Source organism: Mixophyes fleayi, chromosome 6, assembly GCF_038048845.1.
Source record: "Mixophyes fleayi isolate aMixFle1 chromosome 6, aMixFle1.hap1, whole genome shotgun sequence".
Lineage (NCBI taxonomy): Eukaryota > Metazoa > Chordata > Amphibia > Anura > Limnodynastidae > Mixophyes > Mixophyes fleayi.
Genome location: NC_134407.1, coordinates 208,659,325 through 208,686,417, shown reverse-complemented (window position 1 = coordinate 208,686,417; position 27,093 = coordinate 208,659,325). Strand labels below are relative to the sequence as shown.

The following is a 27,093-nucleotide window of genomic DNA, read 5'->3' as shown; positions in this document are numbered from 1 at the left end:
ACAGTTTGAAACCTTATGAAAGGAGTACGTGCCGACAACTGCCAACAGATATAGTTGTCATGGTACAGGCTACTGGCAGTCGCAGAAAAATGCAGCAGTATGTGCTTTTAAGTTAAGGCCATAATATATGCCCAGCGAGGAAAGCACCAATCATCATCAGCGGAGTATTCACAAACATTCAATCACAAGCGGTTCACTAATGCAGTCAACCTTATCTTCATGAGCCGCTATTTGCACCTGGCCATGGCCGCCCTCAAATATTACGGCTTTTACCTGGTTGGCATCCATTCACAATTGCGTGTACATTCCCTTACTGTACTCCGCCTATGTTAGAACGTCCCGTCCCACCTATCCTGGCGCAAGACCCAGGACGCTTATGTTATTCAGGGTATGTGCCAGGGGCGGATCTAGGCAACTGCTCTACCCGGGGCGATTTTAGGGGGGCGATTTAGGCCCCGCCCCCTTTCTAATTTCTAAAGCTGCTGACGGCTGCACAGTATGTGCAGGTCCGTTCAGCATTGGCAGTGTGCTGTCCCGCTGCTCTGATTGTGTTTAAAACACAATCAGAGCAGCCGGGCAGCATACTGTCAATCCTGAACGGACCTGCACCGTGCAGCCGTCAGCAGCAAGCCCCTGCTAGGGGGGGCGATCGCCCCCCCCCTCCGGGTTCCGCCACTGGTATGTGCATAGCGATTTCATGCAAAATACCCTATGCAAACTGGTGTAGTACTCACTGTACATCACCCCCTCATGGTGAAGTAATTTTGACCTGTTGTAGTAGTAGTAGTAGTCTTTACTGGCTATCAGGTCACAGTTGGTACCTTTCCTCTATATCCTCTTTGTATTGTCTGAGACTGTGATTTTCTACATGACAACAATACTCCTCTGTTGACTGGACAGTGAGATGTTTACACCACTATAACAGTATCAGAATAACAGCTGTAATGATATTTCCCATATGTTTCAGATAACATTAAAGGTCATTACAAGATTGTAATGGATAATCTACATCACACCAACTCAGGTAAGATATGTATCCTGATATTCTACACCACAGATAATGCACAGAGAAGAGGTAGCATTCTTTATGCAAAGGTAACAAAAGTCCCATATCATCTTCCATACTGCGGAGATAGGGTAACGGCACAGCAAGCTGACATTTTCTCAAAATGAACATGTTCAATGTATGAACTTTGTTTAATAGAGAGGTCCATTTTACACCACAAATCTTTCTGCATGAGCCTGACATCAATACTTTGGCGTATATTTACTAAACTGTGGGTTCAAAAAAATGAAGATGTTCCCTATAGCTACCTATAGGGTTCTAGCTGTCATTTTGTAGATTGTACTAAATAAACGATAACTAGAATCTGATTGGTTGCCGTAGCCATATCCACTTTCAAACCCGCAGTTTAGTAAATATACACCTTTGTGTTGTTTGGGACCCTGTTCCTTCCACTATCTAGTCTGTAGCTTCATGCATATTCCCTCTTCACATTACAACACTGCCTCTGTCAACATGCAGCCCCGATCTCGCTAACATAATCCTTGAAATACTCCATAGTGCTGTTAGTATTCTAATGAATTGTTTGTCATTTTTTTATTTTATTTTTGTTGCCAATTTAATTATATGTAGACAGTGTTATGATGATGATGTTGAGTATTATGTTACTATGATGAAATGAGGTACACAGGCAGCATTAACACAGGTCAACCCCACCTTCATGACAGGGCACAAAGCCCAAGATGTTCCCACTATTTATTTTAGCCTATATGTTCCCTGTGTGAAATGTTATATACATTTCTCTAAATTGAATTGACTGTGATCACTTGTCTTTTCCTTTCCTACTGCAGAAAGTTTAGTGTTCCATTCCCGTTAGATTATCCCCCCCCCCCCCTACAGTCAGCAGCTTGCAGGGACCTCTTCCTTCCTTACCAATGATAAGTTTAGGCATCCAAGGCTTTATGTATAGTTGAAAGCAATTTACACCAAAAACAGAAGCGCAAATTGCATCTGGGAAAAAAAGGCAAAATTTTCTAGGAGTTAAGGTGAACCCAGCTCAGAATATCTAACACCATGCGCTTTTTGAGGACACAATTTAAGCCTGCAATTTGGACGCAGTTGCGTCCAACTCTGCATGTGTGTCCGGCGCAAAACGCACCCGTGTGGAAATGCTGAGCAAGGCGTAGGTGCTCTATTTTTCAATGACAAGACCTCCTACAAGTTTACACTTCATATACCAAGTAGCCATATTTACGTGTGCATACACCTATTGAGCAATGAAGCTGATGTTTTATTTTGTGTGGTACAGTGATGTCATTTTTTTGGAATCCTTTACGAATCTATACACCAATTCTGGATTTGAAGAAGCTCAACAAGTCTGTTAAGTATGTTATCCATACTAGACATTTCCACATGGGATTTGTGAAAAACCCTCTTCATGCCCATAGCCAAAGGAGGCTTTCTCACATCCGTCAGAAGTCGGGATGCCTATTCTCATATTCCTGTTGTGGTCCATTACATAAAGTTTCTCAGATTCTGCATCCTGCGCCAACACTTTCAGTTCACTTGCCAGCCCTGGCGACATCTCCAAGAATGTTTAGCAAAGTTCTAATCATGCTCATGGCAGAAGTGAGGAAACGAGGAGTCATGGTATGACCTTATCTGGACGACTTTCATGTGGTGGAGAATTCGGAATACAGTTTCTAGATCAATGTGAAGGATTGTAAATAAAAAGAAAAGGTAATTTCATCACAACAGAATACAGTTCCTGGAGGTCCAGATAGACACCATCGAGGGCAAATGTGTATCGGGATCCAGTCCCTTGCACATCAACTTGAGACTTGGTGTCAGGTTTCAATAAGGAAGAGACTTCTCTTGTTGCGGAAGGTTTCATCCACCACAGGGATCGTCCTGTGGGCAAGATGGTACATGCTAGATTTCCAGTTGGCACTTCTGTGATTCCATATTCTTATATCTCTTAATCATGCTATCAAGCTGTCAGAGGCCACTAGACATGTCTCTCAGGGGTGCCAAAGTTAAGAACAAAAGCAGTGTCACTTTTGGAGACAGATAATACTCCCAAAAGATTCTAGTACAACAGGATGGGGAGCTATCTACAGGCACAGGTAGACCGTTTGTAGAGGTCCATGAGAAGTCTTCACATAAATGTCTTAGAAATGAGAGCAGTATGGAAAGCAGTTCAACACTCAGAATATTTCTCAAACAGCAGGAAAGTGGTAGCCGTCATAAATCAGAAAGGAGGTGCATGAAGCCAGACCTCGATGTTTAAGTAGCAAACATAGTGTCCTGGGCGCAGGGCACTCTGAAGTCACTCACAGCGGTACATGTAGCAGGAAAACAGAATGTGTTAACAGATGACTGATTTCCATGTAATAGCAATACTTCCATTCTGGCCTCACCGTCTGTGGTTTCAGGTAGCCTGGGAGATGCTCAGGGAACAGCCTTAGCCTTTGGCTCTTCGGTAAGATCTACTGCACGAAGACTCAAATCTTTATCCAGATCCATAGAGGATGACTTTGATGGAGATTGAGCGGGAGTTGCTCAGGAGAAAAGGACAAATTAATACCCGGTTACAGGAAAGAAAGATAAATTCTTCAGATATCTATTACAGGATTTGAAAATGTTCATTGCATGATGTGTTTTAGGTTCAATCCAGCAGAAACGAAGGTTCCACAGACCCTTGACTTCCTCCAGGATGATTTTGCTAAAGTCCTTGCTTTATTCACACCTAAGATACATGTGTCTGCATTGTGTATTCTTAGATACCAAGTTAGCCTCACAATATCTGATTATTTGATTCTTCAGTAGCAAAGAGGATTCATCCCTCCATGAGACCCTTTGTGGCCTCATGGGATCTTTATTTAGTACTAAATGGATTCATGTTTGCGCCTTTGCAAAACATTTCCTTGAGGTTAATGACCCCAAAAGTGGTTTTCCTGGTAGCAATTACATCTGCTCGCAGAGTTGGTGAGTTGCAAGCACTGTGGTACAAGGACCCTTTTCCTAATGTCTATACGGATATGGCTGTGCTTAGAGTTTATACAGAATTTCTACCCCAAGTAGTGTGTATGTTCCACATTCATCAGGAAGTTGCGTTATCATCATTTTGTTCACATTCAAAAGATGAAAATAAAGGAAAACTGCATTCACTAGATTTGGTGAGAGCAATCTCCATATATATTTCTAGGACTGAAGGCTTTAGAAACACAGAAGAGCTCTTCATAATTCCGACTGGCCTAGAAGAGATTATGTTCCTTTTAACAGATCATCTCCAAGTGTATCAGAGAAGTAATTAAGCAAGCATGCAAGAATAATGGGTGTAAAGTGCCATAGATCCTCAGTGTCCGCTCAACATGAGCATTGGCAACACCTTGGGCAAGCAAGGCTTCTGTGGTGGAGCTTCGTGAAGAAGCTGGATGGTCGTCTATTCATACTTTCACTAGTCATTATCATCTGGATATCCTATCCATGTGTCAGACATGATGCATGGATGAGATATATGATATACACATTATGTGTCAAATAGGCCTACGTACAATCATGGTGGCTCTCCATGCAGGAGAGTTCAGCACAGCAGCACCCACCAACTGCAAGTCACGCACAGAGAGCGTGTTTTTAAAGATCACTTGTAAGCCTCTTTAGGATGCCTGACATAGGTGAGAAGCCACTTCAGGCTCCCACCTCACGTCATCCTGGAAACTCTGGCCACTGTGCAGGGTGGCCTAGAGCCTATGATCGGCTTCCTTATAGCAATACCACTGCTGACTAAATTGTTGGCGGCTTTACATTTTGGGCCGTCTGGATCATCCCAGGCCACAGTGGCTGTTGCGGCAGCAATGTCCCAGATTGCTTTTTATCTTGTTTTAAAGTGGGTGATCTAAAAGATGATTCCTGAAGTAAGGATTACTTACAAGTTTTTTACTTTCTGAAATATAGTCTTTATGAATTTTCTGCTAGTAAAATTCTGCAGAAGCTGGCAAAAGGGTAGATGAACGGTGTAATGAACATGTTAACTGCTGCAGCCCTGGGAACATGACATCCATGTGATACGCAGCATCCTTGTTTGTGAATAAATCTGTATCAAAGTTTGGTGAAAAACTGTTACACAGAGTTAGATAATAAGACAGTATATTGTAAGTACAAAAACACACAACAGCACAACACAAATTTACAAAGGTTGCCTTACAACACTCAGGAGTCCCACATCGTTCCAAAAAATATACTATTATAAGTAAAAGTAGTGATGCAACACTGGTGCTTTGTTTAAATACCCACCTACTTTTTCAACTAGACATACCTATGTCTATCCAGAAACAGCATACATATTAAATACTATGTTCAATAAGTCCATCAGTTTTCCATCACTGTTTTACTATATTGTGAGTGCTTGCAGTGTGAGCAACAAAAAGTGACTGTTGCAGTACCCCAAACAACTGTTGTAGTCTCCATTTGGCATGTATAGCTTTTTAAAACATTCTAACGGTCTTACCATGTCTTCTGCAGACAAAGATCCTGAAGGGTCTGTGAGAAGGCTGAAATGCAAGTAGAGGCACCTAGGGGTATATTTACTAAACATGCGGGTTTGAAAAAGTGGTGATGTTGCCTATAGCAACCAAGTAGATTCTAGCTGTCATTTATTTAGTACATTCAACAAAATGATAGTTTGTATCTGATTGGTTGCTAATAAATATGCCCTTGGTATTTTACCCCATTAAAACAAATGATTTCCGTATTCTTGTCATTCTCATCCTCTCTGGCCAAAACTGTGGTGTTCCCATAAACGTCAGTTTCTTAATTCTGGAGATATAATTTTCCTTTTACTAGTCAAGTTTGTTTATATGAAGATCTTCAGTGTATAAAGCGCAGGCCAAACACGGTCAACTACCAGTTTCTATTGCTGGTCACAATCTTAGATATTACACCTCATGTATCAGTCCAGATCCTTTTAGTCACAAAGGAATATTCTGTTGACAAATGACCGCTATTCGCATGTGTGTGCAGTCATCTGCCAATGGCACTACCAGGCCCCCATGTGATTTGGTTACCCCGGAATGGACACAGACCCCATCAGTCATCCCATGTGGAGTATTTCCACCTCCGTCATGAGACTTGCTTTATTACTGAAACTTGTACTACAACACAATAGACTTTAGGCTGTTGGAAAACATAGAAGTGTTGTGATTTTGCAAACTCATTATTTACTCTATTACTTTTTTTAATTAACAGATGGTCACAGTGGCAGAAGTATACCTGAAGACTTGACCAACCCTGTTGTGTTCAAAGATGGCGGAGTAGATCATGGTGACAGTAAGACTTTACAAAGAGAACAACCCGTAAGTATAGCTAAACAAAGAAAGCGAAAAGGGCATCCAGTGAGATATGTTATCGAGGAATCGGCCGGGGAAGGAGGGAATCTCCAAGTCGCAGACATTTATACACACACAGATGAGCCCATAAATACATCTAGTAATATGAAGGAAAAGTCAGTAATTTCTGCTAAGGGAAATTTGATCACATGTGGGATTGGACATGTTGAAGATGTTGACTACAGTCTAAGAAAACAGGTACAGACTAAATATACAGCTGATTTTGAATTGGCCTATAAGAAGAAAGGAAGTGAAGGTATCAACATTTATTCACCTGTAGAACATAAACCTAATATTAAAGAAGAGTCTGTCACACGTGCTGGAGAAAATCTCGTAGACTCTGTGCTCATTGAAAGGGCCTCAGTGCAAGTTAAGCAGGAGGAAGACACATCAATGCACAGCATTATAATAACAGACGAAACAATAGAGTATAATTCTTCTCATGATGGTGCAGAAAACAGTACTGCAGGTCGTACAAACCAGAAAATGTACATATGTCCTTATTGCGGAAAATCATACACCCACAAAACACACTTCAACGTGCATCTGAGGATTCACACAGGAGAGAAGCCATTTTCTTGCACTGAATGTGGCAAATGTTTCATACGGAAGTCAGAACTTGTGGCACATCAGAGAATTCACACAGGAGAGAAGCCATTTGCTTGCGCTGTGTGCGGGAAACGATTCAGCAATCGCTCCAATGTTACAGCGCATCAGAGAATTCACACAGGGGAGAGGCCGTTTGCTTGTTCTGATTGTGGGAAAAGGTTCACCGATCGATCAGGACTCCACACGCACCAGAGAATTCACACGGGAGAAAAACCCTTTACATGCTCTGACTGTGGGAAACGTTTTGCTAACCGCTCGCATCTTATTACGCACCAGAGAATTCACACAGGAGAGATGCCCTTTTCTTGTTCTCAGTGTGGAAAATCTTTTACCAGTAGCTCAAATCTTGCTACACATCAAAAGATTCACACAAAGCAGAAGTCCTTTGTATGTTTGGAATGCGGGAAATGCTTTGCCAGTAATGGAAATCTTGTAACACACCAACGTCTTCACTCAGGAGAGAAACCATTTTCTTGTTCTAATTGTGATAAATCTTTTACTGATCGCTCTGCGCTCTCTATACACCAGAGGATTCATACAGGAGAACAGCCATTCCCATGTCGCCAGTGTGGGAAATGTTTCCCTAGTCGCTCCCATCTTATTACACACCAGAGAGTTCACACAGGAGAGAAGCCATTTTCATGTGCGGAATGTGGGAAATGTTTTAACAGTAAAGCGAGCCTCATCACCCACCAGAGAATTCACACGGGAGAAAAGCCTTTCTCATGCTCAGATTGTGAGAAGTGTTTCACAGACCGCTCTGGTCTTATTGTACATCAGAGGATTCACACAGGAGAGAAACCATTTTCATGTAGTGAATGTGGCAAATGCTTTACTGGTCGGTCCGGGCTAGTTACCCATCAGAAGCTTCACAAGGGTGACAAACCCCATAAGTGTTCTAAATGTGGAAAATGCTTTGTGTTAAAGAGTTACTTGACCCGCCATTTGGCAATTCATGCAGGAGAAATTGATATGACTTCTTCCTAATTTTTAAAACATTTTAATTGTCATTATAAATATAGACGATTATAAAGGAGAGCATTCCCCTTTAAAGTTGCAGTTACATCACAGGATATACTCCTGTATTAGAATGTACAATTATGTACAGAGCATTACTGTTACATAGTTATATAAAGCTTTAGGAATTGGTGCACTGCTTGTCTTTTCCATTCCAGTACTAGATAGAAAAGCTACTCCCCTGTAAAATGCTTTTTGAATCACCTAAGGTAGGAGGTCGACGAGCCCTCAAGTACATAACTCCCTTATGTATTATTCACTTAATTATTATGTACATAGAAAGTTATGGTGAGATAGAAAAATGGTTTATTTGCTGGTTCCCAGGAGATTAATATAACGCAGAATTGCTGCCATTGTTTCAATAGGATCTCGCCCCGAATACAGTACATATTTCATTTTTCCCTAAAAACATATAATAAAGAAATGAAATATACCAATAATAGGGGATTTAAAATGTGATGAAAGGCCAGTCTCGCAGTGTGCTGGGTAGGATTGTTGTGGCATGACCAGGCAGGCCTACTGCACTTCTTGGGTGGTCTGTTTCCGACATTTGTTGGTAATTTGTGCTCCAACTGTATGTAACAAAGTGGTAAAGATATGATGGGGGGTATTCAATTGTTAGCGAGACCGCTAAAATACTCGCGCTCCAAAAATATTACCGTTAATACGGTAATATCTCACTGCATTTCAGCTCGCAGCTCCCTGAGCTGCGAGCTGAAATCCAGCGAGTAAATTACTGTATTAACGGTATTTACGCGCAATATTACCGTATTAACGGTAATATTTTTGGAGCGCGAGTATTTTAGCGGTCTCGCAATGCATTAAACCGTCACAGCAAAAACCTGGTTGCTATGGGTTACAGCACCGTTGTGATATAAGCTGCCTATTAAGGAGTATCTTGTGTCCTGCACACAGGGAAGACAGACATTTTCTGTTTCCTAGTGAAGGAATAGGCTGCATTGTGTGGCTGGCGGCACCACAGTGTGTATATGGCACTGTACGTAAGCCTTTAGATATCAGTATGGCAGCATTGCTAAATCGGTGGTAATCGTTTTTAAGATTACCACTACTCCAACATGAAGAAGGCCTACAAAGAAAATCCGAAATTATGAAAAATCGATTGGAAAATAAACAGACTTACCTTCAACCCGAGGCTGGAGATCTCCGATGGGAGCACCATGCTGACAGCAAGTGATTCCGAGTGTTCGGCACTGCAGGGTGACGTCATCACAAAGTCTGTCAATAGAAATTTAAAACGGCAATGTGGGGATCCCTAAGGTTAAGTGTTTAAACACTTAACCCGACATTGCCGTTTTACATTTCTATTGACAAACGTCCCGATGACGTCAGCCTGCAGAGCCGAACACTCGGAATCACTTGCTGTCAGCATGGTGCTCCCATCGGAGATCTCCAGCGTCGGGTTGAAGGTAAGTCTGTTTATAGTCGGAGTAGTGGACATCGGTCTAGCGTACCCAACCCTGCTAAATAGAGCTGTATAGCTAGCATGAGGAAACCAGCTTATTAAATACACCAACACACTTACATTATCTGTCTCCACTAATCTTTTGTTTTCTTGTGTTGGTCCCCCATCTCTTCCTTTCATATCCTTCTTTTTCAGTCTCAAAATTTTTACTTGATGGTTTTACAGTTTATCCTCAATTGTTCTATTCTTTCTCTGTTTGTCATCACTTATTCTGTGTTTATAGTTGTATTCTCCAAAGACTAGATCCACCTAGTGTGCTTATCTGATCTATCACTAGGGCACAGCTCATTATGAGAGTACTACACAGTAAAATTGAGTAACACTTAATACAAAACAGACTAAGCACCTTTCATTAATTTGCCATTAGTCCTGCCTTTACTAAAACAGATGTACAGTGAGTTCCATAAATGTTGGGACATCGACACAATTCTCATATTTTGGGCTCTATACACCACCACAATGGATTTGAAATGAAACTAACAAGATGTGCTTTAACTGCAGACTTTCAGCTTTAATTTGAGGGAATTTGCATCCAAATCAGGTGACCAGTGTAGGAATTACAATGGTTTCTATATGTGCCTCCCACTTTTTAAGGGACCAAAAGTAATGGGGCAAACTAAACAATCCTACATCAAACTTTCACTTTTTAATACTTTGTTGCAAATCTTTTGCAGTCAATTACAGTCTGAAGTCTGGAACACATAGACTTTACCAGACGCTGGGTTTCATCCCTGGTGATGCTCTGCCAGGCCTCTACTGCAAATGTCTTTAGTTCCTGCTTGTTCTTGGGCCATTTTCCCATCAGTTTTGTCTTCATCAAGTTAAATGTATGCTCAATCAGATTCAGGTCAGATGATTGACTTGGCCATTGCATAACATTCCACTTTTTATCCTTAAAAAACTCTTTGGTTGCTTTTGCAGTATGCTTCGGGTCATTGTCCATCTGCACTGTGAAGCGCCGTCCAATGAGTTCTGAAGCATTTGACTGAATATGAGCAGATAATATTGCCCGAAACACTTCAGAATTCATCCTGCTGCTTTTGTCAGCAGTCACATCATCAATAAATACAAGGAAACCAGTTCCATTGGCAGCCATACATGCCCACGCCATGACACTACCACCACCATGCTTCACTGATGAGGTGGTATGTTTTGGATCATTAGCAGTTCCTTTCCTTCTCCACACTCTTCTCTTCCCATCTCTCTGGTACAAGTTGATCTTTGTCTCATCTGTCCATAGGATGTTGTTCCAGAACTGTAATGGCTTTTTGAGATGTTGTTTGCCAAACTCTAATCTGGTCTTCCTGTTTTTGTGGCTCACCAATGGTTTACATCTTGTGGTGAACCCTCCATATTCACTCTTGTGAAGTCTTCTCTTGATTGTTGACTTTGACGCATATACACCTACCTCCTGGAGAGTTTTTGATTTGGCCAACTCTTGTGAAGGTGTTTTTCTTCACCAGGGAAGAAATTCTTCTATCATCCACCACAGTTGTTTTCCGTTGTCTTCCGGGTCTTTTGGTGTTGCTGAGCTCTCCGGTGCGTTCTTTCTTTTTAAGAATGTTCCAAACAGTTGATTTGGCCACACCTAATGTTTTTGCTATCTCTCTGATGGTTTTTTTTTTATTTTTCAGCCTAATGATGGCTTGCTTCACTGATAGTGACAGCTCTTTGGATCTCATATTGAGAGTCGACAGCAACAGATTCCGAATGCAAATGTCACACCTAGAATCAACTCCAGACCTTTTACCTGCTTAATTGATGATGAAATAACGAGGGAATAGCCCACCCATGTCCATGAAATAGCTTTTGAGTCGATTGTCCCATTACTTTTGGTCCCTTAAAAAGTGGGAGGCACACATAGAAACCGTTGTAATTCCAACACCGTTCACCTGATTTGGACGTAAATTCCCTCAAATTAAAGCTGAAAGTCTGCAGTTAAAGCACATCTTGTTTGTTTCATTTCAAATCCATTGTGGTGGTGTATATATGAGAATATATGAGAATATATGAGAATTGTGTCGATGTCCCAATATTTATGTACCTCACTGTATGTCTTAAGGAAAAACACACTCCCACCCCTATTTGGATATTTAAAGTTCTGTGCCCGTTTTTTCCTTGTACATTCAGATAGGCATAGATCTAATGTCTGCCTAATTTTCTGTGTAAGCCTCTATATCCAGTGAAGCTGCATTGGCCTTGTAAAATATTAAGTGGATGTAGGGAATGGTCCTAAAAATCAGACCACTGTTTTGTTGTTAGTAAGGAAATAACTTCCTCTATAATCTTTAGTACTCTATTGTTGTACACTGTCTTGGGTCTCGTTAACCCATTCCCATCTGATATTTAAATGGGCAACAGGTTTACTTTAACCTAACCCAACATGAATTAAAGTGTGGATACCAGCGTGGCGTGCAACCCTATACTAGCGATACAACTGCTAATGGCAGTCTTGTGTGTCACTGGGCTACCTCAGAAACATCACTCACTTCATGGCCACCTCTGATCAACCAGTCACTGTGCACAGTTTTCAAAGAGAGAGCCGAAAAGGAAATCTTGTGATGACCTCAGAGTGTTCCTGAAGCAATGAGAGCCCTGTCTCAGGCTACAACGCTGACATGCAGGGAAGATCTATCTGGCCAGTGACTGGCAGGTCAGCTGCTACTAGATCCAGATTATAGAGCAGGTCTTAGTACTGAGGCAGACTCCAGGCTAAACAGAAATCTAAAATAAAAATAAGATTTCTTTAATATAAAGGAATAATGACAAAGCTACTTTATACATCATACTTATGTACTGTATATGTAAGTATTTTTTTACTGGAATCATACAGATGTTATATTTTACATTATGTGCAATTGGACTTTACTTGTACAGCATGGAGTTTTTTTCCACTAGAGAATAATTTTACGCTCTCTGTTTCTTTTAATAAAAGTATATGGAAAAATTCTGTTTGGTATTTTTTCTATTTGTCTTTGTACGCACTATAATGGAAGTCATGGACACTTTTTTTTTCTTTTTATATCTGCCACTAAATGTGGATCACCAGACAGTGTACTGGGACAATGAAACATTTTTAGTAATTCATAAACAGAGATAGCTGTGTTTAAATAAATCCCTCTCAAAATTGTTCCTTGTTTAAAATATATTCTCGAAGGATACAAAATAAATATATATATATATATATATATATATATATATATATATATATATATATATATATATATATATTTCTCACTTTTTACATCCTCGTTCACTAGCTTTTTAATTGAATACAAACCAGGCACTTTAATATCTTCTAATCCAATTCAATTGTTGGCTCCCTTGAGGTGTGATCATAACCCTTGATTTATATGCATTACAACAATTTCAAGGAGCCTCAGTAGACTGACCATGGACCATTCCTGTCTGCCGCCTGCACTGACCTCGTTTATTAATTATACTTGTTTTCCGCCTGCCTTGACCCCTGTTTGTGACCCATACTATTCTGTTTTCTACCTTCTACTATTATAGATTGTTCCTGATTATTCTGCCTTTTGTATTCAGTTACCATTCGTCAACTGGTATTCATTGTGTGTTGATTCATGCCTGGGTACAGTAACTCCAAAACCATGGGTATGTAAAGAAGAGTATGCGGAATTAGTGGCACTATATAAATAAACGATGATGAGTAATTAGGAGGCACTCACAGTACTTTTCCAGACATTAAAGGTTTTATTCCATAATCATCACCATTTATTTATATAGCGCCACTAATTCCGCAGCGCTGTACAGAAAACTCATTCACATCAGTCCCTGCCCCATTGGAGCTTACAGTTTATATTCCCTAATATAGTCACACACTGACACAGACAGACAGGGAGGGAGAGACAAGGATCAATTTTGATAGCAGCCAATTAACCTACCAGTATGTTTATGGAAATAATAGAAAAGGTTGAGTTTTCAGGCTACATACAACCCTTTATCAAGATTAACCATTGACCTTTTCTGTTGTGGAATAAAGCCTTTAATGTCTGGAAAAGTCCTGTGAGTGCCATATATATATATATATATATATATATATATATATATATCTCACACATACATACTATTGCTCTAAGATCTGGGGGCAACTGAGTACCAGTAAGTATATATAGCTATATGAGGAATAGGGGCTGCTATAGATGACGAATAGGTGGGTAAGGTCGACTGTTCAACAGGTATTGTGTTCTGCTTGTCTCTCTGGGATGAAGCACACTGGTCATTCCAGATTAGATTGGGAAATAAGTGATTTAGTCTGGAGACCAGAATCTTGGCAAATAATTACAATTTAATAATGATATATGATGGTAGTTGGAGCAGTTGTTTATGTTCTTACATTTTTAAGGATTACGACTATATTGATCTCAAGGGCATGTTACCATTCAGAATGCAATTGAATAGTGAGGTCAGGGTTAGGGGATAAGGATTGTTTTACACACTTTATAATAGGTCCTTGAAAAGCCATCTGGGGTTTTCTGTAGTTTTAGGGGAGCTTGTTGGGCAATGTTTTATAGTGCTGAATAGTATTCCACAAATTGATCCCATATTTCATGGGGGGATAAGGTGAGATCATAGCGGGACTTTTCCGGTCTAATCTTCAGTTTGCGTTCATTTTTGTTTTTTTGCTATGGATGGTTAATCTGATCACAGCCTTGTGGGCTTTTTGGAATGTGGCGTTGCTTATACCAGTTGAATGTGTCTGTGTATATGTATGTATTTATATATGATCAGGGTCCCCTCTTTTGGGCTTATCGGTCCAGTTTGTCATCCAGGACCATATTGAAAGTCACTTCAACAATAAGCTCTCCTCGAACCTGGGGATCTGGTCACTGAAGGTATTAAAAAGCACGTTGGTACATAATTGGGAATGGGCTAGATGAGTGGTCACCCACCTCTTTTTCTGGTGCGGGTTAATAAAGTGAAAGTAATGATACATTTTAGATTTTAATTCAGGGTCACAGTTTCCTGAATAAATACAAGTTTGTAGGTATAGCTTGCTCATCTTTGGAGAATTGGAACCCTCTACATTATAAGAGATCATGTTAACTGGCATATGTTTGAGAAAGTAGCAAAAGCAAAGTTTATCAATAGCGGAACCCCCTGGACGGGTGGAAGAGTACATCACAGAGACACGGGGAAAAAGAAGGGAAGCAGACACCATAGACCAAGAGTTGGCAACCTTTTTCTATCAGAGTGTCGGTTAAAACCTAGTCAAGCCCAGGTGTGCCAGTTGGACACACACACTTTATGGAGCTCCCCTTATAGTTGAGCATGGTAAAAATGTTGCGCTGAGCGGTGGCGCAAAAATGAAAATGGTCGTACAATTGGGGGCGTGTCTAGCAGGTGAAAAGCATCAGGCCACCCTCTTACAGAAAAGTGCATTACACATGCCCCCGTATCCAGCAGCTTTGCTCACATATGTCCCCTCTGCCCACGGCTTTAATCACACTTGGCCCCCTACCCCCCCCCCTCTGCCCAGCACCTTTAGTCACAAATGCCCCCTCTCCAGCACACCTCCTTCTTACCTTATTCTCCACTGCACAGCATGGGAAGATTTCCAGCAGCCTGCCCGCATTGAATATCATGGGACCACTGCAGTCACATGACCTGGCGTCTGAAGGTACCTGAGCTGAAGGGGATTTAGCCACTACCGATCCCCCTTGCACTCAAAAAAAAAAAAAAAAGTACTTTTAAAATATATATATATATATATATATATATATATATATATATATATATATATTTTTTTTAAAGCTAGGTCTTCAGTGGGGCCCGGGGAATTTGTAGCCAAGCCCCCCTCTCTCGGTGGATATATATATATAATTTCTCATTTTATGAGGCTAATATCTTGTTAACAGTAAGGGGCCAGCAAAAAAAAAGTTATGTCATACAGTAGTGCTCCGGTTCACATCATATCTCATAATTGTGCCCCCAATTCATCTTATGCCTCATAGTTATGCCTGCGATTCATATCATGCCACATAGTTGTGCCCCCAATTAATACTAGGCCACAGCAATTCATAGTATGCCACAGTCGCCCCCATAAATACATAGTATGCCACAGTAATGCAACCAATTCACTTTATACCTCACAAAGTGCCTCCAAATTATTTTAAGCCACCCATTAAATGCCCCCAATGAATTTTCAGCCACACAAAAATGCCCCCAATGACTGTTTATGCTTCACAAGTGCCTCGAAAATAATTTTAAGCCACTAATAAATTAATAAACAATTATATAATTGTGTACTTACCTCTTCCAGGTGTGATCCGTTCCACAATGGTGCTTGGGAGGAACTGCACAGTTCACTGTCTGCAAGATGTTGGAGAGCAGAGCTGAACTAAGAGGAATAAATGATAGCCAGAGAGGAGCTGAACTGCTGCGCTCTTCTCCGGCTGTCATTTAGGATGGACGATGTGCCAGTATGCAGGGGGCTGCGTGCCGGGGGTTGCCGACCCCTGCCATAGACTAGATACATGCCACTAGGACTTAAGCTTGGGTAGTAGTAGTAGTAGTAGTAGTAGTAGTAGTTGTTGTTGATTTACAATTGCACGGTGGACTGGATAGAACACGGTAGCAGCTAGTGAGCAACCAGATGGTGTAGTGTTACCAACTGATAATTTAACAGGGGTTAATGCAAATAACAGACAGGCCATGGTCAGGACCAGAGATATATATGCAGATCCGTTTAATAATCCAAGAGTCAGAAGTGGAGAAGATAACAAAATCCTTTAAAGAATCCAGGTCAAACACCAGACTAGGTCAAGTGGGAACTATCACCAGCATTGGTATGAAGTCAGAAAGAGGTTTATAAAGGCAGCAGCACCAATCAGAAACTGCAGGATGATTAGCTGCAAGAGTGTGGTAGGAGATTGGTCACGTCTTTACCATCCACCTTGGAGCATAAACTTTGCATGGCTGAGCCAATGAAGAATGGAAGTACACCAGGTACAAAAGTGCATCTCAGAAATACTTCCACACTCACATCTCAAGTCTATAACTAAAATATAACTAGCATACACCTATGACTGAATGGGCTTCCTTTACCACCACATTCCACCAATTTTATAGGGTTTAGCTGGTTCCAGCAACTATTAATCACCGTCTAATCCTATTGGTGCCATTTGGTCAGTCCAGCCACTCACTGTAAATGTCAAATGCACACCAATGGTGTGTCCATGGTTTTAGTAGGCATCACCATCAGGCTCATCCAAGGGCACCTGGAAGAGCTCATGCTTCTTGGCAAAATATAGCGCCTGCAGCACCTTTTACCCGGTTGCTCTGGCTGAATCCTTCCTGAACGCTTACTGTGTGTAGGCAGCGGTGTAGCTGGCAAAGCAGACTCTGGAAGGCTGGGCTCAAAGCAGGACAGCCAGGAGATGGCTTCAATTGACAATTTTAGTCTGTTAGTCACAGGGCAGGAGTTTTACAGAAACAAACAGGATTTTAATAGTAGAGTTCTACTGTAGAGAGAATAATAGTTTATTGATGAAATTAGATCTGTTCTTTTAAGTGCATATACATGTAGAATGTTTACTTGGGCTACTAGTTATTATGTTAATAACGGTTTAACCAGACCATTCTAACCTCTACACTACAGTGGTAGGAGTGCGTCCGAACCCTATTAACATGCAGCCTGAGCACTCTAGCGCCCTCTCTGGTGTCATGTATTCTGGGTGATGTTTCCTTTATATTTCCTGCCTAGATTTATTTACAAGGCTTTATCCTCAGGGTATAGCACCACATCAGAGAAGAATTTGGTTCCAGGAGGTTTGGAGACAGATCTTATAAACACAGCCAAGCAGGCTGAGCTCAGTGAACTCTACTGTGCCTCTAGAAGGCAGCATGTCTGCCAGGTTCATCAGAACCATGCTGGAGCTATTCACAGAATTGCCATCTCCAGTCCGCAGACTCATGACCTGAGAATTGACGGCCTAATGCTGGATGGCCCTACCAAACACAATGCACCTTTTGGGTTCCGGAACACTTGGAGATGTTGGGAGGGCCTCCGAAGCTGCCTCTCTCTGGTCTTCAGACCCACTTCTTTACAGAAAAGCTTGTACATTGACGTGTGGGATAAATAGTAAGAATGTTTACTACATCACGTGACAGAAGTGGTTAGTGGTTAGCACTTCTGCCTTACAGCACTGGGGTCAAGAGTTCAAGTCCCGATCATTGCCTTATCTGTGAGGAGTTTGTATGTTCTTCCTGTGTTTGCGTGGGTTTCCTCCCACACTCCAAAAACATACTAGTAGGTTAACTGGCTGTTATCAAATTGACCCTAGTCTGTCTGTCTGTCTGTCTGTGTGTGTATGTTAGGGAATTTAGACTGTAAGCCCCAATGGGGCAGGGACTGATGTGAGTGAGTTCTCTGTACAGAGCTGCGGAATTAGTGACGCTATATAAATAAATGATAATAATAAATAATAATGACTGGACAAACTAGGTGTGTTAATAAAAAAAAAGTTCAAGTAATGCTCATTACAATTTTCCAGATGTTATACTATTTTTCTTGCCATAATGCTAAGAAGTGAACCCAGGCATCCTGTGACATTGCATAAAAGGGTAAATACGAAATAATTGATAGCACTGTGACAGTTACATGTAAAACATATTTATGTTTTCTTTTCTTTTTATGCATTTAGGGCCACTTTAATGGGCAAAATAAAAACACACATACAAATAAATATATAAACAATTAAAAACTGCTGTCTGCTCATTCCTGTTCTGTATTCATTAAAAACTCTTGTCATAAGAGCAATATGGGCTGTTATCGTAGATTTTGCGAGACCAGCGATTTATTTTATGAGGGTTCCAGTTGGCCTGCAAACTGGTACTCACACAGTTTTCTGTGTTGGTAATTGGTTTCTCTGTTGAATGAGTTCTCAAGTGTCTGTTAAGGTGGCCTTTGTGTCCAAACCTTTTCCCACAGTCAGAGCAGGAAAAAGGTTTCTCTCCTGTGTGAATTCTCTGATGGACCACCAGATTGGAATTGTTGGTGAAACATTTCCCACATACCGGACAAGCAAACAGCTTCTCCCCCGTATGAATCCTCTGGTGTATGACCAAGCTCGACTTGTAGAAGAAGAGCTTCCCACACTGAGGGCAGGCCACCTTATTTCCATTGTGGACTGTCTGGTGTTTGACAAGACCAAAGCTGGAAGTGAAACTTTTCCCACACGTTGAGCAGATGTACATGCTCTCCGTGGCCTGTGTGGTTTGGAGATTTGCAGAAGTTGTGTGTTCACTAAAGGTTTTATTATAATCCCTGTATTTTGGAATTGAAAACCTCTTGTTTCTGTTCGAAATAAAACTTTTACCTCTGGTGTCCATTTTTCTCTGAGCTGGTCTCTTTGAATGATCTGCGGGAGCGTAAATGCCATAGTCGTCTTCAGATGAGATTGCTTCCTCCTTAATATGATTAGATGCGTATTGTGTTGGAGTATGATCTGTAGGTCTGTATGTGTCAGTGTCCATGATATTTTCTTCCCCACGTGAGACACATTCCTCCTTAATATGAGTAGAAGTATATTGTGTATGACCTGCAGGTATATAAATATTAACATCTGCAAGATTTGTTTCGTAATATGATTCCTCCTTAATGTCAGCGGATGTATATTGCGTTTCATCTGTGTGTGTATCAATAGCAGCGGCCGTGAAATCTGTTTCCTCACATGAAACGGATTCCTCCTTAATATGAGTAGATGCATACGGTACATGTGTATGATCTGTGGGTATATAAATATCTATAGGATATCCTGTTATGAAGGAAGGGAACGCCTCAGTATGACTAGATGTAGTAGTGTATTCTTTTTCTGTAAGGTCTCTTTGTGCAAACATGTCGGTGCCTAAAAGATTCCCTGTACTGGAAGATGAGACATCCTGTTTAGTCCAGCTCTCTGTACATTTTGCCTGTGTAGGATCAGTGGCTGTATAATTGTCAACGTTTGATTTTTTTTTAATTTCACATAAGTTCGAAATATTATTTCTGGTTGTATAAGTGCCAGTACTCGCAAAGTCCCCTTCTTCACACGTGGTTGTTTCTGTCACGATGGGCGATGTATAGTGTGACCGTGTCTGATCTGAGGATGTAGAAATCTTTTTGGATATGGCACTTTTTTTTTTGGTTTTCCAAACCCACTTGGCTCGTCTTTTCCGTGGCCTTTTCCTTTTAGAACCTTTTATACCACCAATATTTTGCAGAACACTTTCATCTTTATTTACACAGGATGCCTGTGGTAAAACTTTGCCATCTTTGACTTTTTCTTCTTTCATGCTTAGATCTGCAAAGAAAAAAAAAAATATACAGGGATCGTCATATGAGGACTAAGGATTTTTCATATTATTTATGCAAACAAACTGATCCTAATCAGTAGAATAGAATTCTGGGTAATGCCATTAACAGTGTGTGTAATTCTAGCCAGAAGTCTATTCTTCTCTTGGAGTGCCTTATTGTCCATCCAATCCCCCTAATTCTTCTTATTGTTTTTGTAAGAGAGTCTCTACACAGCCTGCACTGGAGAGCTCTAATCAAGCTGAAACAGGCTTTATGTAAGTGAATATTTTGTGTCAGCAAATTTCCGTGTCAAAAACACAAGTGCAGGATAATGTGTGGCTAAGGGATTTGACAGTGCATATTTTGTTCAATAGTCCATTATAAAATCTTAAAAATAAAGTGGACTTTTTCACCACAAATAAAAGGAAGGGATTAGTAACATCTAGACAATGCCACAAGGAAATAGTTGAAGGTCCCCACAACTATAGTGACAGATACGAAGGCATTTAGTAGAGTATCAGAAAGTAGCTAGCATCATGTTGCTTTTCTGATGATTTTAAGAGTTGCTAGAAAGCACCTAAATAAAAAAACTAATCTATAATAATAAAACAGAAGACTGATGCACACCATGAAGGAGATAGAGAATAACTAGTTGTGTATCGTTCAAATAAAATATTTCATGCCTGCTCAGCAACCTAAATGGATGATAAGCTGTACATGTCAAAGCACCATTGGCATTATTTTTTTTAAATACATTGGCATCTAACTATAAAATTATTTCTAAACTGTATTTGTTGCATAAAAGCAACAATGTTAGCATCCTTATTTATGTACAATACTAGCTATCACACATATTCACTTCTCACAAATGTGGTAATAATATTTGACCAACAATTGTAGGAGTAACAAGTAAAATGTTCTATATTGGGGGATATCAACTTAAAGCAGGAAAAAAAAATGTGTTTTGTTGTTTATAAATCACTAGCTTGGTTTGTTTCTTCAGGCTGCTATTAGTGATTTCAAATTCTGAACAGTGTCATGGACTACTATGGCAACCACAGTCATATGATGAGCAGAGAGGCTTTGGAATGCCCCTATGAGTTCTGTCTGCTTTGTGTTATGGAAAATCCCCCCTTTCCTCCTCCCCCCTCTGCCTTCACTTGACATGCCGAGAGCCATCGGTGTAACAGGCATATTTTTTGCAAAGAAAAAGATAAGAAAAAACCTCCTAGGTGGCTTTAATTGGTCAGAGGGATGCATTGTCATTACCATTTTGTTGATTCTCCATCATGACGTCCTTGTAAAGATCCTTGCGTCCTTCTATATACTCCCACTCCTCCATGGAGAAATAGACAGCAACATCCTGACATCTTATAGGAACCTGACACACACAATGATACAGTCATCACCCAGACACATCCCCTGGTGTTACTGTATAATGTCCCACTCCCAGCAATCACCTCTCCAGTCAGCAGCTGAATGATCTTGTTGGTGAGTTCTAGAATCTTCTGGTCATTGTTTCTCTCGTGTTCCATGATGGAACTCTGGGTGCTGCTCAGTCCTCCTAACACTCGGGAACTCGTGCTTCTTGTGACAGGCGCATCAGATTTCTTCCCAGGTACATAATCCTGTATGTGTAGAAAGGCACCAGGAATTATAATTTTATATATTATTTCAGGTGGAGTTGCTACACCAAAGATGAATAAAACATTCTTGGAGTGGACCTCAGACTCTGAACTATGTACTCGAAAGTAACTCATGAAACCAAATAAAGGAATAATAATTGTATTACTGCTCTTTTTAGTTATTTTTAATTGCTCAGTGAGGGAGTCGGAAGGCCAATAAGTACAAGAGGGAGTTTGCGTTAATAGTATAAATAGGAAATACATAAAAGAAAAAAAAGCCAACATCTCCTCAGGTGAAGAACCACCTGCATTCACTTTATACAGAAGAAAACAGCAAGAACGGGAAACAAAATATATCATTTTTATTCCAGTTCCATGTCCGTTTGGACGATTAAAAGCCAGAGGATAAAAAGGAATCCAGGTAGTATTGTATAGTACAGCTGAGCCACCTCTGACTCTCCAGCTGTAGTGGAACTACAAATCCCAGCATGCAGATATATGTAGTTCCACAATGACAGGAAAGACCTCTGTTCTACACAGCGTTTAATGAAACACTGTGTAGAACTGTTTTCTTTTCTTTGTTTGTCTTAGGATTCTGTTAAAAGCACAGTCAGTGCTGGACTACTCCTGATTTTTTTTTTTTATTATAATAAAGATTTTTTTGAACGACCTGTGGCTCTTCTGTTTTGTGTAGAACTACAAGTTCCTGTATGCCCAACATGTTCCACAGAAGCTGAACAGAGACACGTTGCCCACTTCTGCTGTATACAATACTGTGTAGGCAAAGAAAGTGTTGTGAGTCATTTTATGAACTACAGGTACTTCTCAGCCTATTACTTTCCTCTGACAGCTACAGCACAGATATAATCAGTGTAAACAAGAGGGTGGTCTTATTCTAACACCCTACGTCCACAGACAAAAAAAATGGGACTTACTTGATAAAATCACAATGAAATAACTCAGTAAGTTTAAATTGAAATATAGTCAAATTGTTCTTGAAATAAAAGGTATTCACATGCCACTGTTATAAGCACAGCACTGGCTCATAAAACCAAAAGTTGAAAGCTTTAATCCTCATTTTTATGGTCAGAGGACATGTAAATTTGATTATACACTTCACCCCAATCTATCTGGTTGCTCTTTAAATGAAGAACCCCTCACCTCTCCGGTCAGCAGGTAGATGATCTCCAGGGTGAGTTTTAATATCCTCTCAGTCATGTGATTCATGGCCTTTTCCATCGTCAGTGAGTCAGTCAGAACTTCTTGTAAAGATATATGTGGAGATAGACTGCTCTGAATTCTAAACGAACACCTGAAATGAATAAAGATGTCTGTATTGACATATCAGGTCAAGCACACCACCCCTACCATTATATGCCAGTGGAATAATTGTGTACATACACTTGGCAGAAAACAAAACTGGTGATCACCCTGCTATTGTACAATGCAGTTTCTGGTATATTTATTATCTTGCAAAGTCCTTTAGACAAACCTTATTCTGCTATATCAGCTGTAAATGACCATTTACAGTCTCCCGTTGTACAGTGTCCCAGCTATGTAACGATAATGAAAAATTGTATTATTTTGGCTTGACATTACCCACATCTGAACATTTCTGAAATTGGGGCTACTCTTGTTAAGCTCCAAAAGAAGCTTTCACTGGGTGGACTGTGTTTCATCACATGGTTTTGGATTTCCTAGATCTGGACATCATGGGAGACGGTGGTGGTTGATGAAAACAGGAGCAGCCAAAAGTAATAATATAAATTGATAAATGTAATAAAATAGTAATACATTGAAATAACTAAAAATTGGATGAAAAATACATATACAAGTAAAAATGCAAATAAAAATGAAAAATACATAAAGTGTTGTAATAGTATATAAATGGGCAGAAGGATACAAGTAATAATAGATTACAGAGGTGACGAATAATAGTGTAAGAGATGAAACCATTGACTATATTGATCATCTTAATAGACTAGATGGAATAAACTATTGACAAGCTGGGCATCTGTTCAAGTAAGTGATGGGTTAAAACGACTAAAAGCATATAAGAGTAAATGGTAAAAAAAATAAAGCAATGGAAGTAATAAAAGTCAAAGATTAAAAAGAAATAGGCCTATATATAAATGAATTAAATAATAATAATAATAGTAATATAATAAAATATAATAGCTTAAATTATACTAAGATGGCTTAACCACAATACAATTCATTTGTGAGTACTTTCTTTTTCTAACAATTTATTTAATTTTTATGTCTATTTCATGTAAATTCATTACATTCACTGACTTAATCTCTTACACGTATATTCATCTGTTCATCATCTTTGCACTGTACACTTAATTCTACCCATCACACCTTTTGCTTATACTACTATAACAAATAATTTATTTTCACTTATATATTTATTTAGTTATTTCTATTTTTATTACAGTGATATATTTGTATTATTAACGAATAGATCTGTGTGGCACCAGGCTGGAATGGGCTTGATAAACACAAATAGCCTGTGTAATAACATTTATCATGCAGTCTACACTAGCTGACAGAATACAAGCTGATGTACTGAGCTAGTTATTAGCAATATGTACAGTAGAGATATCCTCTGTGTTCATTTGCAAAATAATGTAGTTATTTATAGTCCCTGTATACATTCCTGTTTACCACTCTATAAGGTACAAATATATTAACATATTAGTAAGCTGGTTTACCTTCTAGGATGCTTAGTATGAGAGCAATTCATTTTTATTATTATAAATCATGTGTATTTTTAAAAATGACAAGTTGTATTTTCAGAATAGATGAACTAGTGTTTTATGTCTAGCGATTGCCCTGTAAATCTGCAGGCTGACTCTCATTCAGAAATACCAGTCTCACAGGATCAGCACAGCTGACTTGTATCATTATTTAATGTTTAACTGATTTTTAGACAGAGTATTTCTCTAACCCCTTCCCCAGCCTAAGCCCATATCTACACATGGGCACACAGGGACTGCACCAGTGTTCTGCTTAATGTACATTGCTGGGGCTGTAATGGGTTAAATCTATACAGACAAAAGATTGCCAATGCATAGCTCACAATGAGCGCCTAATGGCAAATAAATCAATGTATAAAGAAAGGAGTGGCATTTATTAAGCAGTGTCAGTGAGTGCCTGTGACAGCCTTGGATGCAGAAGCATTAAATGAATTCAGCACTGACCTGCAGCTGGCTCTCTCTCCTCTGTGCTTTTCATTAGCTCAGTGACCGGAAGTCCTGCACCGGAAAGGCAGAGTTTGCGTGTCACAGACACTTCCTGGTTTTGCATTCCAAGCCTCTTTATGATATTCAGTGTCTGTGTTATGATTGGATGTCAAATGAGACCACGTGAATCAAAATCGAATGGTACTCTGGGAGTTGTAGTGTGCTGTAAAGGAAGAATAAATCCACTGCTAGGATACTGCTGATAAAGACAGTCTGGTAGAGGATGATAGTGTTAGTATACATGGAATTACTTGACAGTTTTTAACCCGGTCATTGAAAAACAATAATACAAGTAAAAGTACTGTTTGGCTTCTGTGCTTAGCTAATTACAGAGCAAGGAAGGCTGTACAAAGCATCATCATCATCATAAGCAGCAGCTATTTACATAGCGCCACTAATTCCGCAGCGCTGTACAGAGAACTCATTCACATCAGCCCCTGCCCCATTGGAGCTTACAGTCTAAATTCCCTAACACACACACACAGACAGACTAGGGTCAATTTGATAGCAGCCAATTAACCTACCAGTATGTTTTTGGAGTGTGGGAGGAAACCGTAGCACCCGGAGGAAAGCCACGCAAATACGGGGAGAACATACAAACTCCACATAGATAAGGCCATGGTCGGGAATTGAACTCGTGACCCCAGTGCTGTAAGGCAGAAGTGCTAACCACTAAGCCACTGTGCTGCCCATGTTCCTATTAATATATTTTAAATTAGGCTTCGTTTTTGAGACCCCCAACTCAGGTATAAGCAAAGCTAGATATACTGATCAGCTACAAAATTAAGTGAAGAATGAATGAAGTGAATAACATTGATTATCTCATTACAATAGCACCTGTCAGTGGGTGGGATATATCAGGCAGCAAGTGAACAGTCAGTTCCTGAATTTCATATGTTGGAAGCAGGAAAAATGAGCCAGTGTAATGATCAGAGCAACTTTGACAAGGGCCAAATTGTGATGGCTAGATGACTGGGTCAGAGCAGCTACAAAACGTCAGGTCTTGTGGGGTGTTCCCGGTATGCAGTGGTTAGTACCTACTAACAGTGATCCAAGGAAGGTGAACCAGCGAAAGGGGCCTTGGCGCCCAAGGCTCACTGATGTGCGTGGGGAGTGAAGGTCAGCCATTCTGGTCGAATCCCACAGACGAGCTACTGTAGTACAAACTGCTGAAAAAGTTAATGCTGACTATGACAGAAAGGTGTCAGAACACACAGTGCAACGCAGCTGAGCAAATTTATTAAGCTCTGAAAAAGCTTTTTGGAGCTTGACTGCTGTGATCCTCCCCCCATAGAATTAAATGGCTAATGCCATTCAAATGATAGCTCATATACACATTACTCTGCCCCTCATGGAACATAATCTAGATTCGATATGTTTTTCACGAATCCTCTTACTACTCAATCATTGGTCTCAGCCAAGATCCCCCTGTCCTGGTCTGACCATTCCTCTGTATCTTTGCTACTAGATGTTCTGCCTCCCTTCACCCCGCATCATAAATAGGGACTAAATGATTTGTTTTTAAATCAGGAAACTCTTCAAAAAATGCTAAAAGCCCTTATGGATTTCCAAACTGATAATGATCAAGTTGAAATCGCCCCTACGATTTAGATGGGAATCTCATAAAGCTACCATTACAGGACAACTTATCAGTTTAGCCTTCCACGATAAGAAACTCTTTAATAAATCAGTTAAAGACTTGGGGGTGAATGTATGAACCTCCGAATTCTGCAAGTCGCCAGAAATCATCGACTTTACAGTGAAAATTTAAATCGTCGATGGCTTGTAAAGGCAAGTTTGCCTCTACAAGCCATCTCCTCTTTAGATTTCCACTGCAAAGTCGTCGATTTCTGGCGACTTACAGAAATCGGAGGTTCATACATTCACCCGCTGGAATTCCAAATTCAGGCCCTCACTACTCTCCATCAAAAATACCCAAAATGCAAAATGTACATTAGGCTTCTTGCTCTATGGGGCCAGCTTGGACAATTACTTGCTTCTAGAGCAGTCAGGGCTCTCCAGTGGCTACAACAGTGTTTTTATGAGAAAGTGGGCGAGGTGGACACTATACTGGCCTATAATGTACAGAACAAGCATACTCTTAACAGAATTAACTCTATTAACATCCTATATATGACCACATAAAATAACTTGTAGGTTTTGAAATTACTACACTTCCCTATATCACCTTCAGTTTCCTTCTGTAACCCTGGAACTTCATCATCATCATCGAATAGTTGATTTTCTCCATACGTGCTTCTTGCCTCGCCTTACAGATTCCCAATCTACTGCTTTAAACGGGGATATCGCTTCACAACTCTGCTGCCCTTGACCTGATGGCTTTACTACCTTGTATTGTAAAAAACTTGCACCCATTCTTATTCCGATGCTCCGTCTTCTCTTAATGCTAAATGGCAAGACATT

The 27,093-nt window shown here is 40.2% G+C and overlaps 2 protein-coding genes across 2 annotated transcripts in view; one reads left to right on the top strand and one right to left on the bottom strand.

Annotated features, from left to right (window-relative positions):
* Positions 1-9,274, top strand: part of LOC142095271 (uncharacterized) — a 28,613-nt gene extending 19,339 nt beyond the window's left edge. The window contains exon 3 of the mRNA XM_075178212.1: positions 6,942-9,274. Coding sequence (XP_075034313.1) covers positions 6,942-7,986 — 1,045 coding nt within the window. The 3' untranslated portion in view covers positions 7,987-9,274. The remainder of the gene's footprint in view (positions 1-6,941) is intronic.
* The window catches only part of LOC142095435 (uncharacterized), a 296,495-nt gene extending 271,810 nt beyond the window's left edge, over positions 1-24,685 (bottom strand). The window contains exons 1-3 of the mRNA XM_075178379.1: positions 24,628-24,685; positions 22,583-22,733; positions 21,257-21,424 (exon numbers count right to left, since the gene is read on the bottom strand). Coding sequence (XP_075034480.1) covers positions 21,257-21,424; positions 22,583-22,660 — 246 coding nt within the window. The 5' untranslated portion in view covers positions 22,661-22,733; positions 24,628-24,685. The remainder of the gene's footprint in view (positions 1-21,256; positions 21,425-22,582; positions 22,734-24,627) is intronic.
* Positions 24,686-27,093: the final 2,408 nt, after the last annotated feature.